This window comes from Tachyglossus aculeatus, chromosome 20 (assembly GCF_015852505.1).
Source record: "Tachyglossus aculeatus isolate mTacAcu1 chromosome 20, mTacAcu1.pri, whole genome shotgun sequence".
In the NCBI taxonomy this organism is placed as follows: domain Eukaryota; kingdom Metazoa; phylum Chordata; class Mammalia; order Monotremata; family Tachyglossidae; genus Tachyglossus; species Tachyglossus aculeatus.
The window spans coordinates 21,527,360-21,552,599 of NC_052085.1; the positions used below are offsets into that span (position 1 = coordinate 21,527,360).

At 41.1% G+C, this 25,240-nt stretch overlaps 1 protein-coding gene across 9 annotated transcripts in view; it reads right to left on the bottom strand.

The window, feature by feature from the left end:
- GRIA4 (glutamate ionotropic receptor AMPA type subunit 4) overlaps positions 1-25,240 on the bottom strand; it is a 254,375-nt gene that overhangs the window by 151,285 nt on the left and 77,850 nt on the right. For 8 of the 9 annotated variants that reach the window (XM_038762187.1, XM_038762188.1, XM_038762189.1 and 5 more), the window contains exon 3: positions 4,441-4,680. In XM_038762187.1, coding sequence (XP_038618115.1) covers positions 4,441-4,680 — 240 coding nt within the window. Of the gene's footprint in view, positions 1-4,440; positions 4,681-23,846; positions 24,081-25,240 lie in introns of those variants that run through there. The other variant, XM_038762191.1, reaches the window with a different exon arrangement.

The following is a 25,240-nucleotide window of genomic DNA, read 5'->3' on the forward strand; positions in this document are numbered from 1 at the left end:
AGTGCTCTGCACAGTCTGCCCCATCACTTAAACACTGTGGTAATGTACTTTATTTTGCACAATCAAATGCTCAATAAGTGCTCAATAAATACCACTGATGATGACATGTTCAGATACAAAAATGTTCTAATGTCATTGTCATTCTTTATTGTTCATTTTTATTTTCGCATTGCCCACCCCTAGCCCTTCTGGCCTGCACCAACCTCTCTCCTCAAATCCAACAGACAGTTACTCTGCCCCCCAACTTCAAAGCCTCCCCCGCCGACTTCAAAGCCTTATTGAAGGGCACATCTCCTCCAAGAGGTCTTCCTGGACCTCCCTTTTCCTCATCTCCCGCTCCCTTCTGCATCACCCTGACTTGCTCCCTTTGCTCTTCCTCTCTCCCAGCCCCACAGCACTTATGCACATATCCATCATTTTATTTTTTTTATTTGTACTGATGTCTATCTACCTCTCTCTACACTGTAAGATCGTTGTGGGCAGGGAATGTGACTGTTTATTGTTGTAATGTACTCTCCCAAGCGCTTAGTACAGTGGTCTGCACATAGTGGGTGCTCTATATATATGAATGAATCAATTCTTCAAGCTTTCAAATTACCAACAGATGCATAAATGCTCTATTTTTGCTATATGCTGCTACATAAATGATACGATTTAATAGTTTATTTTAGAATGATAAAACCTTAAAATTTCCTACATGAAACTTCCTTTATTTTGCTTTCCAAGGCGTTTTATTGGTCTCTCTCTGTCTGTGACGTTTAAAGACTAAGGGCCTTTTGAATCTAAGTCAGTGTTTTGAATCTGTTTTAAACAGACCTGATAGAAATTTATCCCTAGCTGCTACCTGTTCAGAGATTAATTTGAAGAGAGTTAAGTGATTTCTATTCGAGTCTGAGTAGGCAACATGGTCTCATACAAAATTCAACATAACCCTGAACGCTCGAAGAAGTGCTCGGAGGAGACAAGGATTAAAGAGTCCAAGGAAACTAAGCTACCTTATAGAGTTGCCTCAGAGGATAATACGCCCAAATTACCAGTGCAACATGTACGGGTCATTCGCCCTGGCCCTGGCATAAGATTCATATTTCTTTACAGGTGTATGTCTGATGAAAGCAAGTCTTTAAAATACATTATGAACAATCACCAGCATCTAAACTTTTAACACATCCTGTGTGTGACCGCCACTACCTTTCAGACAACTGCATTCTATACTGTCAGCCGCAGTCCAGGGGATATTGCCCTCCATTTCCACAGAAATCAATAATTCCTGTTATATTCTACGCTTCCTTTAGGCAGGTAGAGGAAGAAGCAGCATGGCCTCATGGAAAGAGCATAGGCCCAGGAGTCAGAAGGACCTGCGTTCTAATTCCGGCTCTGCCGCTTGTCTGCTGTGTGACCTTGGGCAAGTCACTTCACTTCTCTGTGCCCCAGTTCCTTCATCTGTACAATGGCAATTTAGACCGTGAGTCCCATGTGGGACGTGGACTGTGTCCAACCTGATTAGTTTGTATCTACCCCAGCACTTAGTACAGTCCTTGGCACTTAGTAAGTGCTTAATACGTATCATAAAAAAGAAACAGGGGCCAGACCCCAAAATGGCCTGTTTCTCCCCACATTCATTCCATCTCAAAGCTGTAAGTCCACTGACCCAGTCAAAGACACAGGGGCAGGAGGAAAGTGGGTAAGCACTTAACAGATACCATAATTATTATTATTGTGAAGATGCATTGATTTACTTGCCATATCTCTGAGCTTCGGAGCATGGGCTATGATCTGCATGTTATTTTGGGCAGGGAACATGTCTGACAGCTCAGTTATATTGGATTCTTCCCGAGGACTTAGTACAGTGCCTGGCACACAGTAAGTGTTCAATAAATAATAATAATAATAATAATAATAATAATAATGGTATTTATTAAGCACTTACTGTGTGCCAGGCGCTGCACTACGCACTCGGGTGGATACAAGCGAATCGGGTTGACACAATCCCTGTCCCACAGGGGGCTCACAGTCTCAGTTCCCATTTTACAGATGAGGGAACTGAGGTATAGAGAAGTGAAGTGACTTGCCCTGGGTCACACAGCAGACAAGTGGCGGAGCTGGGATTGGAACCCATGACCTTCTGCCTCCCAAGCCTGTGCACTATCCACTATGCGATGCTACTTTGTAATTCCACTGATTGACTGCTGAGCTCAGTGATGTAATAATTTAATTAATTATTCGATCATATTTATTGAGTGTTTACTTCAGTCGTATTCTATTGAGTGCTTGCTGTTTCCACAGCACTATATTAAGCACACTGGAAAGTACAATACAACAATAAACAGATACATTCCTCGCCCACAACGAGCTTGCAGTCTAGAATGGGGAGACAGACATCAGTACAAATAAATAAATTACAGATATGTACATAAGTGCCTGGAGTTGGGAAGGGGGGAGGAAAAAGGCAGAACACTGTACTAAGCGTTTGGGAGGGTTCAATACAACCGAATTGGTAGATATGTTCCCTGCACACAATGACTTTACAATTCACTCAGCATTGCTATTATAAAGGATACGTTGAAACCACCTTTACGGCAATAGCTTCTGATAGGCTATATCCATTTAAGTACTTGAGTTTTGATGAGAAATGTGCATTCTAATATAGGTTTTTTCCTTGGGAAAAATGGTCTTCATCAAATAATCACAATCGTGTTGTTGAGCACTTTTTAAAAAATGGCATTTATTAAACACTTACTATGTGCAAAGCACTATTCTAAGCGCTGGGAAGGTTACAAGGTGATTAGGTTGTCTCATGGGGGCGTCACAGTCTTAATCCCCATTTTACAGATGAGGGAACTGAGGCCCAGAGAAGCTAAGTGACTTGCCCAAAGTCACACAGCTGACAATTGGCAGAGCGGGGATTTGAACCCATGACCTCTGACTCCAAAGTCCGGGCTCTTTCCACTGAGCCACGCTGCTTCTCTGTTTGGCACTTACTACATGCCAAATGCTGTAAAGAGAAGTATTGTGGCCTAGTGGGTGGAACACAGACCTGGAAGTTCTCTGACTCTAATCTCTACTCTGCCACTTGTCTGCTGTGTGACCTCGGACAATTTACCTAACTTCTCTGTGCCTCAGTTTCCTCATCTACCAAGTGGAGATTCAAATACTTGGTCTCCCTCCTACTTAGACTGTGAGCCTCATGTCAGAAAGGGACTGTGTCTCAACTGATTATCTTGTACCTGTCTCAACGCTTAGAATAGAACACATAGTAAGCACTTAAATACCACAGTTATTATTATTCTTCTTACCAGATTCTGGAATAGTTATGAGACAATCAGATAAGACACAGCTCCTGTCCCACTCAGAGCTAGATGACATATTTAATGCTTCTTTGAGGGGATGACCATTTTCAGATTTTTCAGTTGATTTTCTTGTTCAATTCAATCATATTTATTGAGCACTTACTGTGTACAACACAAAAACAAACAATGACATGCCCTGCCCACAGCGAGCTTATAGTCTGGAGGTAGACTTGTTCATTTTCACTGAAAAACACTCATTTTTGCTTAATTCTTTCTGTTCCTCAAAGCTATCTCCTGATCAGGCTAGCTTCCCTTTAAGTTTGCAAAAGTACAAACAGGCTCATTTCAGATTTCACAGACCAAGAAGTAAAACTAGGAAAAAGCACATTCATTTTGGACCAATTTTAAACCTATGCAATCCTGTTGCAACTTAATGAAAAACTGAAGGCAAAGGTTTTACTACTAAAGCTTGGTTTAAAAGGGAATTTAAACAGTGTTAAAACATTAGGAATGCATTAACTTTGGAAAAAAAATCAAGGAATGATTTGTAACACTAGACATCTTATCTTTCTACCATGCCAACATTCCCTTGTCTTTTGACTAGATATTGCAACACTGTCTAGATAGTTGGATTATGCCCTAATTCCTGACACCTGCAAACTAAAGATATGAGAGTGGCAGCCTTAGCAATAAATAATCCCTTTTGTCATTTTCATGACCTTTCCCTCATGCTGCTTTTATAACTCAGATTTGCTGCTACGACCAAGTTCCAACTCAATCCTGGCTCTTTCTGAAGATGTTTCAGAATGAGAAGTGAATGATTTCATTGTGCTTTTGACTAAAGGTTTTAAGCGACTGGCTGAAAAAGCAACCCAAAGAGTAAATAGGAATATTTTCAGAGCTCCTTTCGAGAGGCGGAAATTCCACAGTCTGGTTCAGAGGAATTCCGTCATGAATTCAGTGCTCGCTGCTTAAATATCACCCCCAGAAGGTGACGTAAAAAGAATATTCCCTTCGGCTAATGATTGCTTTTGGCTCCGGGCTGGACTTTTGGAAGCTTTTGGAGCAATCATCATGGATGCAGAGGGTTCCTAAAATCTAACCAGGTAACTCATTTGAATTCCACGGATGAAGAAGGTGGGCCACCGCTTACCCCTGTCCGTGTCGTACAGAAAGACGAAGCGGTTCCATTCGTAGTGATCCAACAGACTCAGGAGTGCTCCCCGGAGAGAAGGTCTCAACTGCAGCACGAACTGACTCTCCCCCTCGGTGGGGAAACTCGGTGTGATGAGGGAGATGTGCAAGGCGCTGCAAAACGAGGTCAGCGTGTGGACAGACCTCTTATCGTATAATCCAAAAATGGCAAAAACTCCTCTAGAATACTGGGAGCAGACTGAAACAGAGGAGAAAAAAAAACAACAATCCCGTAATTAGCCCATTTCGTAAAGTAGTTATTCCACTAAGAAATACCACGCTGTATCTTATGAAGTCTGAGAAGGTCGGCATCCTGGGCTGGTTATAATGCCAACAAAACATAAAGATAAACTGACGGATCAAAGCCAAAACACATTCATTCAGGCAATCATATTTATTGAGCATTTACTGTGTGCAGAGCACTGTGCTAAGGTCTTGGGAGAGCGCACTGTAACCAAAAACAGATAAACAATGAACAGATACATTCCCTGCCCACCACAAAATTACTGCTTCATGGGGTGGTTAGAAGTAATAATAATAATAATTATGGTTCTTGTTAAACGTTTACTGTGTGCCAAGCACTGTTCTATGCTCTAGAGTAGATACTAATTAATCAGGTTGAACACAGTCTCTGTTGGGGCTCACGCTATTATGCCCATTTTACAGAAGAGGGAAATGAGGCCCAGGGCAGTGAAGTGACTTGCCCAAGGTCACAGAGCAGCTGTGATTAAAATCTACATCCTTCTGACTTCCAGGACCACGGTCTATCCATTGAGCCACATCGCTTTTCCGTAGGTAAAATTTTGAAAACTCACATTCTCATTTTAGCTAACATGACCTATTGCTTTTCAGGTCTTTCTGCTTTTCACTTATTTTCCCTTCCATCTGTCCAAACCCTGGGTCAACAGTAGGTGAAATCTGTGGTCTGATTGTTGCACTGAAGCTGTTGTCACTGGTGGTTTTGTGACCACGACCATAAATGAAAACAACAACAGCTCCCAAAGATCCATTTAGCATTAACAGCAATAATAACAGTATTGATTGCAAGCAGAAAATCACAAATTAAGAGTATTTCTTGCAAGTATTCAGCCCAGGAGAAACACCTCAACTTCTTATTTATCTTCTTTTCTCTCCCACTACACGCAGCCTGCATACTTTGCTCTTCTGTTATTCACCACTTCACTGCCCCTCATTCTCAACTCCCCCTCATTTGACTCTTCGCTCATGTCCTCCCTCCTGACTGGACCCTTTCATCTGGCTGCGACAGACCAGCCCTCTCCCCATCTTCAAAGCCCTATTGAAATCAAATCAATCAGTCGATCGATCATTTGGATTCATTGAGCGCTTACTGTGTACCAAATGCTTGGGAGAGCACAATATAACAGAGTCGGTAAATATGTTCCCTGTCCACAAAGAGTTTATCTCCTCCAGGAAGCCTTCCTGGACTAAACTCAACCCCTCCCTATTTTCCTTCCCTCCTGCCTTGCCCATTGCACTTAGTTTCACCTCCAAGTCCCCCCACTGCCCCCACACACAAGTACACATATCCCCACAGCACTTACATACAAATTCCCATAAGCCTGATTTATTTTTTGCGGTATTGTTAAGTACTTACAATGTGCCAAACACTGTTCTAAATGCTCGGGTAGATTGGAGGCCTTCCCAGACTGAGTCCCTTCCTTCCTCTCCCCCTCATCCCCCTCTCCATCGCCCCCGTCTTACCTCCTTCCCTTCCCCACAGCACCTGTATATATGTATATATTTGTACATATTTATTACTCTATTATTTATTTATTTATTTTACTTGTACATATCTATCCTATTTATTTTATTTTGTTAGTATGTTTGGTTTTGTTCTCTGTCTCCCCCTTTTAGACTGTGAGCCCACTGTTGGGTAGGGACTGTCTCTATATGTTGCCAATTTGTACTTCCCAAGCGCTTAGTACAGTGCTCTGCACATAGTAAGCGCTCAATAAATACGATTGATGATGATGATGATGATAGAAATTAATTAGGTTGGACACAATCCCTGTCCTGCATGGGACTCACGGTCTAATTAGGAGAGAGAACAGGAGAACTGAGGTACAGAGAATTTCAGTGACTTGCCCAAGGGCACACAGCAAGCAATCGGCACAGCTGTGATTAGAACCCAGGTCCTTTGATTCCCAGGCCTATACTCTTTCCACTAAACCACGCTGCATCCCTGCTAAACTTCTGCACCGTGTACGTACTGGGATCTTTACCCTTTAAAGCACTGGATATTCACCTTCCTTGCAATCCCACATAATTTATGTACCTAGTCATAATTTATTTTAATTTAAAAATAATGATGGCATTTATTAGGCACTTACTATGTGCAAAGCACTATTCTAGGCGCTGGGGAGGTTACGAGGCAATCAGGTTGACCCACGGGGGGCTCCCAGTCTTCATCCCCATTTCACAGATGAGGGAACTGAGGCACAGAGAAGTGATTTGCACAAAGTCACTCAGCTGACAATAATAATAATAATGTTGGTATTTGTTCAGCACTTACTATGTGCCAAGCACTGTTCTAAGCGCTGGGGGGATACAAGGTAATCAGGTTGTCCCACATGGGACTCACAGTCTTCATCCCCATTTCTGTCTCCCTCTCTAGACTGTAAGTTCCCTGTGGGCAGGGATCATGTTTACCGACTCTGTTATATTGTACTCTCCCAAGAACTTAGTATAATGGTCTGTGCACACTAATCGCTCAATAAATCCCATTGATTGATTAAGTACCTTCTGAGTACAATAGGCTGTTTTCAGCACTTGGGAAAATCTAACAGAAGCACAAGACATTTCCCTGCCCACGAAGGGCTTGCGTTCTTACAGGGGAGATAGAAACAGAAATATTTACAAGTAGAGGAACCAAAATTTAAAAAAGTGAATGTCCAGTTGAAATATAAACCTGTAACCAAATGTGAGGATTTGAGCAGCTTGGCCTATTGCATAGAGCACAAGTCTTGGAGTCAGAAGGAACTGGGTTCTAACCTGTTGGTGTGACCTTGTGCAAGTCACTTTACTTCTCTGTGTTTCAGTTACTTCATCTGTAAAATGGGGATTAAGACTGTGAGCCCCACGTAGGACACGGGACTGTGTCCAACTGAATTAGATTCCATCTACCTCCATGCTTAGTACAGGGCCTGGAACATAATAAGTGCTTAAAAAATACCCTAAAAAATAACAGAATGATATGATTCATGATATCAATTCGTTGGGGAAGGTTGGTTGAGGAGGTGGATTTGCAGGGAGGTTTTAAGGTTGGAAGTTCTGCGATCTGGCTGCTGTGAGAGAGAAAGGAGTTATGGTCTGTGGTGACAGAATGAACAAAGTAACAGATGGGCAAGATGAGAATTGGGTACATCTAGGAGGAGGGTTTGTGAGATTATTATGAGAAATTATTTACTTGCTTTATTTTTAATCCAAAGCACATCTCCCTTCAGTCCTCGCAAAGTGATTTGATGAAAAAAAAAACCATCAATTTTCTTTGCCCCTGTGCTGAAATAAACTTTACTGAATAAACTGAAATAGTCTTTACCATGTGCTGGGGCAGATTTACACATAGAAACTAAGAAACAGGATACGTAATTTAGGCTGCATGAAATTCCAAATCTACAAACACAGACAACCTGAAGATTCCTGCCATTTCAAAACCTCAGCATTCTTGCTTCACTTTTGAAGACTTGTTCTACCAAAATAAATACTCCTAAAGTCTTAATCATTAAGAAGTATTTACTGAGCAGCTAAGATGAGCAAAGCCCCTTAATAGGCACTGTAAATATCCTCTAGACAAATTCACTGCCCTCACGAGCTTTCAATCAATCGATCAATCGATGGTATTTATGAGCGTTTACTGAATGCAGAGCACTGCATGCAGTGCTTAGGAAAATACCACACAGCAGAGTTGGTAATCAATCATATTTATTGAGTGCTTACTATGTGTAGAGCCCTTTACTAAGCACTGGGGAGAGTACAATAAAAATTGGTAGACATGTTCCCTGCCTACAAGGAGTCTACAGTATAGAGGGCTTATGGTCTATTTTTCCTACCTCCATTTCTAGTTCACTTATTTGAGTTTTAGCACCGAAACTATCACCCTCTTTTTTAGTCCCTTAATTTAGGTCAAATTCTGCAGCCAGGGGTCATTTTATATGCACCAAGCACAGAGCTATGTTTTGGCAGTCAAATGTTAAAATATTAATATCACCGAAGGAGGCCCTGGATCACCTTCTATTTGCTCTCATAAATAGAAAACTAAATGTAAGGTATCAATATTTTATTATTTGGTGATTGAATAAAATAGAGCACTATTCATATATTTTTAAAACCCATATTCCTCTCCAAATGCATTCCTCGTGGATTGATATCATTGTCCGTCACGCCCATCATCAAGAAACTGGTCATTTTGTCTTTCATTTAAAAGCAAAATGCTTACACAAATCTACCACAACTTTCTGTTAAATTTTTCATCTTAAAGAAGCTGGACTTTGAGACTTTGGTCTGATTATTTTTGAGGAATGGATTAAATTCACATTACGTACACTTCATAATACTGTAGCATAATACTGGACTCGAGAAATTCAGATATGTTCTTGAATATTTTAGAAGGATCCCATTAGTCCAAATGAGGTGAAAGTTAACAAAAAATGTAGTAAACACTAAGCATAATACTCTCATATACAGTAAAATGTTTTTCTTACATTCGAACCTTACCTATCTGTGTGAGGGTCTGTATGTATTTACTGTGTATGCACATGTGTGGGAGTTTGTCTATGTGAGAAGTGTGCTTTGTGTAAGTGTGTTTGGGTACATAAATGGGTGGGTGGGCATTTCTGTGTGAGACTTTATATAGTTGTATGTTGTGAAAGCTGACTTAGGGTTGTGTATGTTTGCGTGTCTGCGCATCTCTGGAATAAATGATCTCTTGGTGTTTCAGGGCTAGAGGGTTGGAACAGTTTTAAATTCAGATTTAATTAATCCTCCTCTAGGATTTTCCCTCTTTTTTACTAAATTAACAAGACTCAGAATAAGGCCTGAAGAAACCCTAACAAAAACCACTTGGGAGCCCTACTGTGTGGAAAAAAATAATAAGCCACCACCTCAGTAATATCAACAAATTCTAGAAACTGCATAACAAAAGTGAATAACAAATATGTGCACATAAAAATTTAACATCAAGACAATGTAAATAATAGAAAGAGGTGAAAACAAACTGCTGAGAGAGAGCAGGAAGTGATAGCTCTAAAGGCAGTGACTGTAGGAAAGCATCAACAATTTAATGTCCAGTCAGCTAGTACGAAAATATCCCTTATCTGTGGATTTGAGCTAATTTAAATCATGTGTGCCCATGGTAGGCATGAGTCCCGTTTGACTTGTTAATAATACCAAGGATATCAATTCATAACCAAAATAATCATTATGAGAACTCAAGTCCTCTGATTCCCATATCCAAGCCTCTTTCCATAGAAGCTTTATTTAGTATCTGATAATTTATTCAATTTTTATCACTATTGCTGTTATTTTAATAATAAAAACAGTCTATGTATAATGCCTTTCTTCTCAAATTCGACTTCTCGATTTCATCAAATGAATAAGGTGACAGTTGCTGAATGGGTATTATCAAAATAACTCCAGTATTGCCTTAAGGATAAGTTCTCAGTATGGAGAGACTGAAGGAATACCTCCAAATATTCTCTAAACTAGAACGTCCAATTAAGTTTTAAAAAAACAAAGAAATAATGATATACCTCTGGACTAATGAGGTAACGATGAAATAGCTTTATTGCTTTTAAAAAACACTAAGTGCTGTTATATCTCTGTGGCTGGCAAAAGCACTCCTAGAATTATATTTGGGTGATTTTTTTCACTGAACTAGACGTCTACAGTGCTATCATTTTCAGGATGTAAGCCCTGAGATTGCAGGAGCTGTAAGTAGCAGGTGGCAGGATGATAGGATCAAAAAAGAAGTGAGCTGGAACACATCTTGAGAAATGATCTGATCCATTTCTTTGCCAGGGAGGTAAATGGATAATCTCCCTGACATTCAAGGCATACAGGGAAATTCTCTCCTGTTTTAATTCATCTATTTCCTCTGGCTCGATCCACTTTGACATGGAAAAAACAACCAGAAAGCAGCCATCTCCCAAAAACGTCTTAATTCAGTCATTCATTCAATCTTATTTATTGAGCACTTCCTGTGTGCACAGCACTGTACTAAGCACGGTATAAACCATCTTTTAGTCTACTCCCCAGACTAATAGTTCCAATTTCTTTATGAGTATCTTACAAGACCTGTTTTCCAACACTTTGATCGTTTTTGCTGCCTTTCCTGGCTTCTTTCCATTTTCTCCATGTCCTTTTTAAAATGAAAAGACTAGAAATGTGAAGCAGAAATGCAAGATTGCAGGAAAGGAGAGGGGAGGGCTGGAGATGTAGATTTGGGAGTCATCTGCATGGAGATGGTAGTTGAAGCCATGGGAGAGAATAAGTTCTCCAAAGGAGTGGGTGTAGATGGAGAATAGAAGGGGACCCAGAGCTGAATATGGAGGAGAAGGAGGAGATTTTAGGGTGATCAATTCTACGGTTGGTTTCAATTTTGTTGATGAAGTATGCGACCAGGTCATTAGGGGAAAGAAGTGTTGGGGTTGGGAGGAAAAGAGGTTTGAGAAGGGAGTTAAATGTCGGGGGGGCAGTGGGTATGGGAGTGAATTAGGAAGGAGAAGTACTGTCGGGCAGTGGAGAGGGCTGAATTGAAGCAGATAATGAAGTTAACGCGGACAAGGTCAGAGAGATGTCTGGATTTCTGCCAACAGCGCTCTGCCTCTTGGGCACAGGAGCAGAGGAAGCAGACTATGGAGGTGATCCAGAGTTGCAGGTTAGTGATACGAGTGCAAAGGAGTTGAATTCAGTGGACAGGGTAGTGTTGAAGGCATCGATTCACACATCAAGAGAAGGTAGTTTGCATATGGAGACCGAATGTGATAGGATGGGCTGAAGAATATTGGAGGGGGTTGAAAGTACAGAGGTCTCTGAGGGGGAAAAGGGCAGATCTGCAGGAGGTGGGAGTGTGGGAAGGAGAACAGGGGGAGGAGATTGTGATCTAATAAAGAATTTCAGAATTGGTGAGTAGATATTGAACAGTTACTACTACTACTAATAATGGCATTTATTAAGTGCTTACTATGTGCAAAGCACTGTTCTAAGCACTGGGGAGGTTACAAGGTGATCAGGTTGCCTCACGGGGGGCTCACAGTCTTAATTCCCATTTTACAGATGAGGTAACTGAGGCACAGAGAAGTGAAGTGACTTGCCCAAGGTCACACAGCTGCCAATTGGCAGAGCCGGGACTTGGACCCATGACCTCTGACTCCAAAGCCCGTGTTCTTTTCACTGAGCCACGCTGCTTCACTTCTAATATACTTCTAATATACTTCTGTTCTAATATACTAGATGTTATAAGATCACATGTGCCGAGGTTGATGAGTTTGTGAGGTGGGGTGGAGCAGAAAGTCATTGGGGGAGAGGAGTGAGAGGAGGTGGTAAAATCCACATGGATATTGAAGCCTCTATGAGGTAGACACATTCCCTACCCAGAAAGAGTTTACAAAGTAGAAGGGGAGACAAACATTAAAATAAATTACAGATACGTACATAAATACAATGGTAGAAGGCAATGGTTAACAACTTCCATATTTTTACCAAGAAAACTGTATGGATAGACTACCGGAACGATTGCAGATGGAGGTGGGGTATTCTGGGAGAGATGTGTGTATGGCGTCACCATGGGTTGTAGGCAACTCTACAGCATAAGGCAAGACAACATAAAAGCAAGCTACTAAACTTAAGAGCTCTCTATGTGCTAGGCACTGTACTAAGCGAAGGGGTGGATTCAAGCAACTAGTGTTGGACACAGTCCCTGTCCCAAGTGGGGCTCATGGTCCCAATCCCCATTTTACACATGAGGTCACTGAGGCACAGAGAAGTGAAGTGACTTGACCAAGGTCACACAACAGACAAGTGGTGGAGCTTCTGATCTTCTGACTCTTAGGCCCAAGCTCTATCTACTACACCATGCTGCTTCTATTTGTTATTGCTTGTTACTATTAATCGAATATCCAGCAAAATACTTGCAGATATCACTAAATGAACACTTCTGGTTAGTTGCTTGAAATAAATGCAACAAGTATCACTTGCTTCTTAATCAATCAGTTGTATTTATTGAGCGCTTACTGTGTGCAGAGCACTGTACTAAGCACTTGGGAAGTACAAGTTGGCAACATATTCTTGTGAGAGAGAGATGTAAATTTGCAAATATTAGCTCATCTAATACATTTACAGTTATTTTTCTGATAGGAATCAGTATGAAGTAGATTCCATTATCAGTATGCTACTCTCAAAATCTAAATAGCCCAATATATAGTTAAAGTACCAGTAAATGATATTTAGCAAGACTGTTGAACCGTGGACATACAGTCTGTGCTCTTTTCTGCAGGTTTTGCTGCAGTGTACATTTGTGTTGGAACAAAATTTAAGGTAGGAAAAGACTACACAGAATTATACTCTCCCAAGCTCTTGGTCCAGTGCTCTGCATGCCATTAGTGCTCAATAAATATGACCAAATGAAATGGTATCTTTGTACGTTTTGCATTAGGCTCCTGACTATACTATGCACACACTCATGTAGCTGTAGTTGCATGTGTGTTTAGAGGTTTCATATTTTTAATCTGCATTATACATGGGGTCTTGGGGTCGATACAAACTAATCAGGTTGGATGCAGTCCGTGTCCCACGTGGGGCTCACAGTCTTAATTCCCATTTTGCGGATTTTTTACAGAGAAGTTAGGTGATTGGCCAAAGGTCCACAGCAGACAAGTGGCAAAGCTGGGATTAGAACCCAGGTCCTTCTGACTCCCAGTTTCATGCTCTATCCACTAAGCAACACTGCTTCTCCAATTTCACTTCAAAAATCTAACTTGATAGAAATAACGCTAAATGCCTCCTGCCCAGAATTGGAAAATGCCTCAATCGGTTGCTGACTATAACAGAATTTACTAACTCAACCTTTAAAGGCATTATTATACTTTATTAATATCCAGAAGCTTATTTTCTTAGAACTTTTTGAGGTGGCTAGCTAGATTAATTAAAGTAACTGGAGATAGTCACTATAAATGGTATGCCAACATTCAAATTGCTCAAAAATATTTCACTTTTAATCATATCACAATTAAGTGCTTTAGCCCTGGCTATCTTAGATGTCGCTGTCAGATGTGACATCAGAGATCACAATGAGGTGCAAATGCATTTCATAAGCATACAGGAGTGCTCACAGCCATCCCCGTTTTATTGCCGCTCTGAAAAAGAGCCATTGCAATTCTTAATTAAGCTAATTGAAATTTCGATAAAAATATACAGGCTCGTTTGCCCATTCCTTTCTTGAGTGGAGCTAACTTAATGGGAACATATGGCTCATAAATGCTACGAAGGAAACTCTCCTCTCCTCAAACCCAACAGCAGCTTCTTGGCAAAAACTTTTCACAACCAGCTTTCCACCAATTCCACCAGTTACCTTTCTAGTTTGCCATTCCCCGGTTTACTAAACTCACTGTCTTTGATTCTCCTGGGCCCACCTTCTAACTCAACCTCACTCTTGTCCCTCCCACCTTCATACCTTCTTCATTCTGTTTCCCTAGCTTGGAGCTCCTTTCCTCCCCACATAAGAGAGATCACAGCTCTTTCTATATTCAAAACCCTCCTAAAATTCCACTTCTTTCAGTAAGTCTTCGCCGATGGCTTTCCCAGCATGTTAGCTTTTTAAACACATCAACTAACTCTAGCACTTATGCAATAATAATAATAATAATAATAATAATAATGGTATTTGTTAAGCGCTTACAATGCGCCAAGCACTGTTCTATGCGCGGAGGTAAATACACGGTAATCAGGTTGTCCCACGCGGCTCACACTTTTAATCTCCATTTTACAGATGAGGTAACTGAGGCACAGAGAAGTTAAGTGACTTGCCCAAGGCCACACAGCAGACAAGTGTGGAGTCAGGATTAGAACTGACTGTCCTCTCACTCCCAGGCCCATGCTCTTTCCACTAAGCCATGCTGCTTCAAACATTAGTGAGTTTGCAAGCAACTGTAGTGAGCCTGATTCTTCCCAGGAACAAAGACACTGAGTAGGGCTGGATTTGGAATTTAGAGAAGCCAATTAATTCTATCAGACACCTCAAGAATTGCTTAATAAGGTTAATGCCCTTTCTCAAGTCTGAATTTTTACTGGAGTCTGAATAAACCAAAGCATTTGGGGAGTTATGGCACATTTTACTCCGATTTGGATTATTTTTATTCTAGAAACGATTTCTAAAAGGTCTCCAGTGTGTAAATAATTTGTGCGACAAATTTTCCTTCCTCAGGTATGACTCAGCTTGATATATTTGGCATCCATCTTGAGGCTATTGTGGAGAATGCTACAAGAATATGAAGTAAAAGTGCTTTGTCCACTAGCTGTGGTTGGGGGTGAGTAGATTTTACAGGTCTTGCCCACAACCTTGATCTCTCCATGGCTGAGCTTCACACTTCCAAAATCCTTTAATCCCAGTCAAGCACACTCTTTGCATATGTGTAAAAAGATAAATAGAGAGGGGTAGAAAGATATTTGTCATTGGTGTGAAGATGACAGAATGGAGGATACTGATTCTCTGTGTCCATGGAAAAAAGCTTTCACTTGAAGACCAGTGAAAAGAGCATTAGACTGGGAATCAGGAAACTTCGGTTCTATTTCCGCTCCCTCCACTTGCCAGCTGTGTGATCTTGGACAAGTTACTTAACTTCTCTGTGCTTCAGTTTCCTCATCTGTAAAATGAGTATGAACTACCTTTTCTTCCTCCTTCTTAGACTCTGAGCCCTGTGTGGGGCAGGGAACATTTCTCATTTGTTTATCTTGAGTCTTCCCCAGTGATTATGACAGTGCTTAGCATACAGTAAACCATCATTAAGTCGTATTTATTGAGCACTTACTATGGGCAGGGCACTGTTCTAAGCACTTGGGAGAGTACAGTATAACAGATCTCCTCCTGCCTTCAGGACATCTCCATCTGGATGTCCGCCCGCCACCTAAAGCTCAACATGTCGAAGACTGAGCTCCTTGTCTTCCCTCCCAAACCTTGTCCTCTCCCTTACTTTCCCATCTCTGTTGACGGCACTACCATCCTTCCCGTCTCACAAGCCCGCAACCTTGGTGTCATCCTCGACTCCGCTCTCTCATTCACCCCTCACATCCAAGCCGTCACCAAAACCTGCCGGTCTCAGCTCCGCAACATTGCCAAGATCCGCCCTTTCCTCTCCATCCAAACCGCTACCCTGCTAATTCAAGCTCTCATCCTATCCCGTCTGGACTACTGCACTAGCCTTCTCTCTGATCTCCCATCCTCGTGTCTCTCTCCACTTCAATCCATACTTCATGCTGCTGCCCGGATTATCTTTGTCCAGAAACGCTCTGGACATATTACTCCCCTCCTCAAAAACCTCCAATGGCTACCGATCAATCTGCGCATCAAGCAGAAACTCCTCACCCTGGGCTTCAAGGCTCTCCATCACCTCGCCCCCTCCTACCTCACCTCCCTTCTCTCCTTCTACTGCCCAGCCCGCACCCTCCGCTCCTCCGCCACTAATCTCCTCACTGTGCCTCGCTCTCGCCTGTCCCGCCATCGACCCCCGGCCCACGTCATCCCCCGGGCCTGGAATGCCCTCCCTCTGCCCATCCGCCAAGCTAGCTCTCTTCCTCCCTTCAAGGCCCTGCTGAGAGCTCACCTCCTCCAGGAGGCCTTCCCAGACTGAGCCCCTTCTTTCCTCTCCCCCTCGTCCCCCTCTCCATCCTCCCGTCTTACCTCCTTCCCTTCCCCACAGCACCTGTATATATGTATATATGGTTGTACATATTTATTACTCTATTTATCTATTTATTTATTTATTTTACTTGTACATTTCTATCCTACTTATTTTATTTTGTTGGTATGTTTGGTTCTGTTCTCTGTCTCCCCCTTTTAGACTGTGAGCCCACTGTTGGGTAGGGACTGTCTCTATGTGATGCCAATTTGTACTTCCCAAGCGCTTAGTACAGTGCTCTGCACATAGTAAGCGCTCAATAAATACGATTGATTGATTGATTGATTGATTGATATGGTAAACACAATGAGTTTACAGTCTATAGTTTGGCACTTGCAAAATATGGTCATTATTATTTTGATGAAATTTGAGTTCCCATTAGACTTGGATGCTTGAAGGTCACACAGTTCTAAAATGCTGAACTCACCAGATGGAGCCGTTGAAGGGAGTTCTGAAGTAAGAGAGTGAAAGAGAGCACGTGACCTTCCCACATTTCAGTTTCTTCATGAATTAAACAGAAATAGCAACTAAAGCTGATTTGGAACAATTGAAAATGATTTGGTAAATAGAAAATGCTAAATTCCTGTACTAGTGGCCCAAGGCATATTAGAATAGGATGTAGTGTGATTAAAAAAAGAAAAAGATCTTATCCAAAAAAAGCCAAAAAGAATAGGCAGAGCTCTCTTATGCAGTGGATAATACCCGTACTCCCCACTCTCAATTGTAAAAGACAAAAGCTGTCTTTGAATCTTAGAAAGTGTCACAGAAAATGTTTTGCTAGATTAGTTTTCTAATCACATTTGAAAATTATTGCAAGAATACATTTAATTTCAGTAAAATAAAAAAAAAGAATCTACTTTGAAGGGATCTTCCTAATGCCAGCGTAACTTGCTTTGCCTTCATATTACAGGCGGACTAGGAGACACCGATTTGTATTTAACAAGAGACTGTTATGAAATTTTAATCTCTCCTCAACTCTACCTCAAACATAGCTCATCCTTGGACAAAGTACCTAATTCTTTTGCTCCCTGGTAACAAAATGAGAGTGACTCTATGCAACCATTTAAAGAGAATCAACCAGTAACCAAAATTAGTTATTGAGCTCCTTCTGGAGGAGATCACTCTACTCTTAACTTGGGCAAATGCAATACAGTATTAGCATTAAGCATTTAATACAGTGCTCTGCACATAGTATGTGTTCAATAAATACCATTGACTGACAGAAGCAGATCCCTGCCTTCAAGAAATTTACAACCTTGTGGGGGTGGGGGAGATGGACACTAAAATAATTTACACGTAGGCAGATTTAAGTAGAAAGTAATTAGAGTGGTGGCATAAATAATAGGGCATGTACAAAACTGTTGTGAGTGATTGTGAGTTCATAAGTGTGGGGTTGGTAGAGAGGGGCTGAAGAGGAATTTGGGAGAATAAGACAAGGGGCGGAAGAGAGATGAACTGGGAAAGGGAATGTGTATGTCTTTTTTCTATTGTATTTTTTCAAGTGCTTAGGATAGTGTATTGCATCCCATGAGTGCTCAGTAAATGCCATTATCGGCATGTATTAATACAAAAACTGAGAATGGAGAAAGCAGACTGTGGTAAGCTTTCCTTTCCTTCCTTTATCTGTCCTCTTTTTCCTCCTTTTCTCCTATTTACCCTTTCCATTTCCATTACAAGTAAACTCCTCTTCTGTTTTCTACAGTCACCTACTTTTTATGGTATTCGTTAAGCTTTTACTATAATAATGATGGCATTTGTTAAACACTTACTATGTGCCAAGCACTGTTCTAAGCACTGGGGGGAGGAATACAAGGTAATCAGGTTGTCCCACGTGGGGCTCACAGTCTTAATCCCCATTTTACAGGTGAGGTAACTGAGGCACGGAGAAGTTAAATGACTTGCCCAAAGTCACACAGCCGACAAGTGGCAGAGTCAGGATTAGAACCCACAACCTCGGAGTCCCAAGCCCGGGCTCTTTCCACTGAGCCACGCTACTACTCTACTATGATACAGGCACTGGAGTAGGGTAGGTAAAAGCCAATCATGTTGGAAACTGTGTAGGGCCCACATGGGGTTTACAGTCTTAATTCCTATTTTAAGATGAGGTAACTGCGGCACAGAGAAGTTAAGTGACTTTCTCAAGGTCACAGAGCAGAAAAGTGGCAGAACTGGGATTAGAACCTAGGTCCTTCTGCCTCTCAGGCCTGTGCCCTATTCACAAGGACACGGTGCTTCCCAACCTTATTAATGGGCATCAAGATTTTTTTATTCCTCCCTTTTTCTTATCCCCATCAATCCACCTACTCCCTTTCCTTTTGGGAGCTGAGAGTGGTTTCAGGAGTGGAAAGGAGAGTTTAGGTAGGAGTGGTCAATGGAAGCATGAGGATTAAGCAGGAAGCAGTCTGGCAGTGAGCGACAAGATGCTTGGATAGAACGGGAAGCACGGGAGTCAAAGGATTATTTTGGATGCTGTGTAAGCCAAAAAAAAATTCTCTTCCTGAGTATGAAAATATAGTAGATCAATCAATCAAATTTATTGAACATTTACTGTATGCAGAGCACTGTACTAAGTGCTTGGGTGAGCAGACTGTAATCCCTGCCCACAATGATTTTATGGTCTCAACATTGATATATTAATATTAATATATTGACATTAATGTGACTTTTCTTCAAATTCTTGTAGCATCCTCCACAATAGCATCAAGATAGATTCCAAATATATCAAGCTGAGTCATAACTGAGGAAGAAAAGCTGTCACCAATTATTTACACACTGGAGACCTTTTAGACATCATTTCTAATATAAAAATAATCCAAATCAGAGTAAAATGTACTGTAATTCCCCAAATGCTTTGGTTTAGTCAGACTCCAGTAAAAATTCAGACTTGAGGAAGGGCATTCACCCTTTTAGACAATTATTGAGGTGTCTGATGGAATACACTAATGACTAAAAGAATTAGTGGGCTTCTCTAAATTCCAAATCTCATCCTCCTCAGTGTCTTTGTTCCTGGGAAGAATCAGGCTCACAAGGATAGACTACAAACCCACTAATGTAGTAGTAGTATTTATTGAGCACTTAAACCCTACTCCTTCCCCTACTTGCAATTTATTTTAATGTCAGTACTGAGGCCAGGGATCATATCTACCAAGTATTCTTCCAAACTGTTAGTACAGTAATCTGTACAGACATTAATATAAATGAAGAAATTATGGATAGTAGTGCTCAGGGTCTGAGGGAGGGGTGAATAAAGGGAGCAAATTCAAGTGCCAGTTATAATAATAATAATGGTATTTGTTAAGTGCTTGCTATGTGCCAAGCACTGTTCTAAACGTTGGGGTAGATACAAGGTAATCAGGTTGTCCCACGTGGGGCTCGCAGTCTTCATCCCCATTTTACAGATGAGGGCACTGAGACCCAGAGAAGTGAAGTGACTTGCCCAAGGTCACACAGCAGACAAGTAGCGGAGCTGGGATTAAAACCCATGACCTCTGACTCCCAAGCCTGGGCTCTTTCCACTAAGCCACGCTGCTTCTCTATAGATCTATAGAACATAAAGCTTTGGAGCTGCGGGAATTTGCTGAGGGAAGGAGGAGAGAAGAAAGGGAAAAACTAAAAATTCACATATCTTAACCAAAGAGGAAATACAATTGCACAATATGCAAACTAAACCCACCAATTTATAATTATATCAATTACATAGTGCAGAATTAAATATATTTTATAATATCATCATCATCATCATCAATCATATTTATTGAGCGCTTACTATGTGCAGAGCACTGTACTAAGCGCTTGGGAAGTACAAGTTGGCAACATAGTGTCATTAATATAATTTTGATGATATTTATTATATAATTCAAGTATAAAATATAATTTTAAGTTTCACCTCTGTCAAGTAATGGGTTTTGCTTCTTCTAGTCTTCATGTTCCTCAGCAGGCTTGCATCTAATTTGATTGTGAGGCTAATACTTTATGCGTCCTAAAGCATTAGTCATCAAATACTGCAGATTTGAACATGGCTGGTTCACTTAAATATTAATTTTTTTTCCTTGCATGTGTGGCTTCCTATCCTCCAGAACCATCCCAAACAGGGCTTCAAAAGCATTACTAAGGTCACATCTCCTCATTCATTCATTCAATCGTATTTATTGAGCACTTACTGTGTGCAGAGCCCTGTACTAAGCGCTTGGGAAGTACAAGTTGGCAACATATAGAGACGGTCCCTACCCAACAGCGGGCTCACAGTCTAGAAGGGGGAGACAAAGAAGCCTTCCTGTGATTGACTGCTTTCCCTTCTGGATCATTGATAAATCTCAATCTGTGACTTTTTGACACTTGCTCGTCTTCCCACCCCCAACCCCATAGCACTTATGCACATGTCTTTAAATTATATATTATAAACTATTTATTGATATCCATATGTCTCCCCTCTAGGCTTAAGCTCGTTATGGGCAGGGAAGGTGCCTGGTAATTCTGTTGCAGTGTACTCTCCCAAGTGCTTTGTACAGTGCTCAGCACATAGTAAGTGCTCAATAAATATAATAATAAAAATAACGATTGCATTTAAGTGCTTACTATGTGCAGAGCATTGTTCTAAGTGCTGGGGAGAAGACAAGGTGATCAGGTTGTCCCACACGGGGCTCACAGTCTTAATCCCCATTTTGCAGATGAGGTAACTGAGGCCCAGAGAAGTTAAGTGACTTGCCCAAAGTCACACAGCTGACAGGTGGCGGAGTCGGGATTAGAACCCATGACCTCTGACTCCCAAGCCCGTGCTCTTTCCACTGAGCCGTGCTGCTTCTCATGATTGATTTAGTTATTAGATCTCAGGTGACCTATTACAGGAAGGCTGAATTATTCAAAAAAAGAATAGTTTCAAACCACTTCCATTTCAATGTCATCTGTGAATAACTTTTCTAATCTAATAATCTAATATATTTTCCTTTATCTAATAAAGGCACAACATCATCTTCATCCTTATATCACACACCTCTTTTGGAACTCTGGCACAGTTTTCCCTTTTTGTAAATTCACTTTTGTAAATTCGGTCTTTATGCCGTTCTTTGTACTGTCAAGTAGAATTCTTCCTAGCTCATGCTCATAAGAAGATTTTCTAAAAAGATCAGAAAAGTAGTCTATCACCATCTTGGGGGCATCTTGTTGTTTTCTTAAGCCTGGCTACGTAAGATACATCGAAGCAAGTCAAACTTGGCACAATATTCTTTCATAAAAAATAAAAAAAATGATGGGGAATGCACAGGGAACTCTGCATCAAGATCCAGAATGTCATTGGTCAGAAGATTAAGATTTTAGCAAACTTCTTTTGGTAAACTTTTTTTTGGCTACACTAAGCTCTCTAAAGGGCAGGCAGTCACATCACTATTTGATGGTGCCTACTATGTACCAATCCATAAATGATATTTATTAAATACCTCCTTTGTGCAAAGCTCTGATTAATGGCAGAGCAGTGGGATATTTCAAGATGATAATCGCGACAGTGGTATGGAGTATAGACTGAATGGGAGAGGTTGGAGACAGAAAAAACAGTGAGGATGGGCAGGGAACTTGTCTACCATCTCCACTGCACTCTACTAAGTGCTTGGGAGAGTACAGTACTGTACTAAGCGCTTGGAAGAGTACCATCTTTACTGCACTGTACTCTCCCAAGCACCTAGTACAGTGCTCTGCACATAGTAATTGCTCAATAAATACCCTCAATTGATTGAATGCACAGACTAACCTTGATACGACAATAGTTTGGACCAGTGGGGTAACTGTTTGGGTGGAGAGGAAGGGGTGAATATGGAAAATGTCGGGAAAGAATCAAGTTAATATTTCAGTGAATGTAAATGCTGAAAAACTGTGAGGAGCTTGGGGGCGGTGAGGGTGAAGGGGACGCCCCAAAGCTGGGCTTCTGGGACAGGGAAGATGGTAGTGGGATCAACTGAAATGGGAAGCAGAGTGGTGTAATGGATAGGCCTAGGAATCAGAAGGACCTGGGTTCTAATTCCAGATCCGACACTTGCCTCCTATGTGACCTTGGGCAAGTCACTTCTTTCTACCTTAGTTACCTCATCTGTAAAATGGGGATTAATACTGTGAGCCCCATAAGGAACAGGGACTGTGTCCAACTCCAATTGCTTGTATCCACCCCAGTGCTTAGTACAGTGCCTGGCACGGAGTAAGTGCTTAACAATTACCACAAAAAAAAGTGAGAGTGAGTTAAGGAGAGAAACCACATTAAGGAGATCAATAAGACATAATTTAGATGGCAGAAATGAGAGTACCCAAAGTGAACTAGCCAGGCATGGATATAGGTAGATATAAAATGATTATTCATTCAGTGATATTTATTGAGCACTTACTGTGTGCAAAGCATTGTAGTAAGTGCTAACTGAACATTTTGGGGTCCAAACCAACCAATTGATTTCTCCTTAGAAATCAACTACCACACTAATCAAGTCCAAGTTTTAATTAACTAAATCACCGAGGTTTACCCATATGAAGGATAAAAAAGGATACATCCTCATCCTAAACGCAGAGTGATCCTGAAAAATGAAATTCACAGAATCGTTCTTCCAAGAAAGTAATCCCAAAATACCAGCTAAAGCCTTCTAAATATCTCCATTTTTTGTCATTTAAGAAGGAGAAAAGGCTTTAAACAATTAGAGATCCCATTACCCTCTGTCACATTAAAAATAGCATAATTTGATTAAACTGACATTTAAATGTCAAGTGCTTTTCCAGCATTTCCTTTCTCATGATTGCTGACTGCTGAGACGTTTGTACCTAATTAAGAGTTTTTTCCTTTTTAATCAGTTTGTTCTTCCCACCTGATTTAGTCACCGGTCCCACAGTTTAAAATTTTCTTTCCTCATACTGAATTATGGTGTCTGAAAAATTAGATTATGACCTCACTGAGCTGTTCCTGCATCACTTTAATGATCATTTGGATACAAGTTATTCTTTAGGGGCGGAAAAGGTTTTCCATCTAATACCAAATGGTCAGATTTGAAAGAATACTACTTGAAAGAACATTATATTAATTGGGCTTACCTTGTGAAACTAAGTTACAAATTTACATTTTCAAAAGGGTGGGTCATTTTACAACAGTATTTCTAAAACATGCTGATTAATAATAATAATAATAATGAGGTTTGGTACTTGTTAAGTGTGACCACAGAGCACTGTAAAGGCTCTCTTGGTCCAATGAGGACAGAAGAGGCGTTTAGGGATCACTACCTAACGCAACTCAATTATGAGACAGAAATCAGGACTATAATTGGCACATGATCATGGACTTGTCAGTCAGTCAGTCATATTTATGGAGCATTTACTGTGTGAAGATCACTGTCCTAGGCACTTGGGAGAGCACAATAGAGCAATATAACAGACACATTCCTTGCCCACCATGAGCTCCCAATCTAAAGAGGGAGACAGACATTAATATAAATACCTGAATTATAGCTTTCAAAACTCCTTTGGTCACTGACAGTGAGCTCAATCCCGGAGATGAGAAGAAAAGACATTTCTCTGTGGAAATGCGTTAACGCTTTCTGGTTCTTAAAATACAGCTAGTAGCTCCCCAAAACAATGCACTAAAAATTACCCTGGTGACTTGAAAGAATACACAGCACTCAGGCGAAATAAGGTCTTCCCTTCTTTCTCAGTCAGTAAGCTGCAAATACAGTCACCTTGGGCTTTCCTGGGGGTTGTTCTGATGACATGTTCCTCAGATGACGAAGCACGGGTGCTGGCAGGAGGAGAGTGAAAGCCTGCATGTCTTTCCATTTCACTGCTCACTGGCCTAGCTTCGTTTCTCTGAGCTATCAGGGTACAGAGATGGAAGTGCTGTGCGTTCTGTGAAGGAGCGTACTCCTTGTCAATTCGCATCGCCTCCTTGCTCGTGACATTGTGGTCACCAAGGGACAGGGGGTGGGAGGTCCCTGGCTAGGTTACATAAAGCTCTTTCTTGTTGGCAGATTCCCCCAGTGCAGGTTTGGGGAGCTAATACTCTCGCCAAAATCCTTCTTTTGGAAGGTCTGAGAATGCATTTATCGTTTTGAAGAATAAAGGGCCTGAATGTACTGATTTTTTTGGTTTTTTAGGGAAGGGAATGTGCAGACAAAAGTGGTTTTGTGTGATTCACAGATGTACACCTCATCCCCACTATACCTCTGATCACTGTCCTTATACTCTATTTCCACTATCTATTTTTAGTAAACTAGACGCTAGACTGTATTGCTAGTCCTCTACACTGTAAGTTCGTTGTGGGTGGGGAATGTGTCCATTATATTGCATGCATTCGTTCAGTCATATTTGAGTGCTTACTATGTGCAGAGCACTGCACTAAGCACTTGGTAGAGTACAATACAACAGTAAATGGACACATTCCCTTGTACTTCCCCAGGTGCTTAATACAGTGTTCCTGCACACAGTAAGCACTCAATAACTGACTGACTGACGAAGCCTACACATCCTCAGTAGTCACTATGTGTTCGGGAATTTTCTTGTTCTGAAATACGCGATGGAAACTTACTTTGGATCCTTCAAGAGATAAACATCCCAGAGAAATCCCCTCTCACATAGGCAATGTAGCTCCCTTGGGCAATTGCGATTTAATACATAAAATTTCTGAGTTTGATGTTGATAAGGAATCATTTCATATGTTTTCAGCTATGAGGTCTGTAAAGATGAGTAAAATAACAAAATATAACACACTCTACCTCTACTTTCTATGTTAGCATTTGCAGCGTAAAGCAGCATTTGCTCAGCACAGCTGAGATCGCTGGAGTACAGCACAGTTTCTAATGGCTGCTAGCTTATTTTCTGTACTGTGGCTTCAGCTGT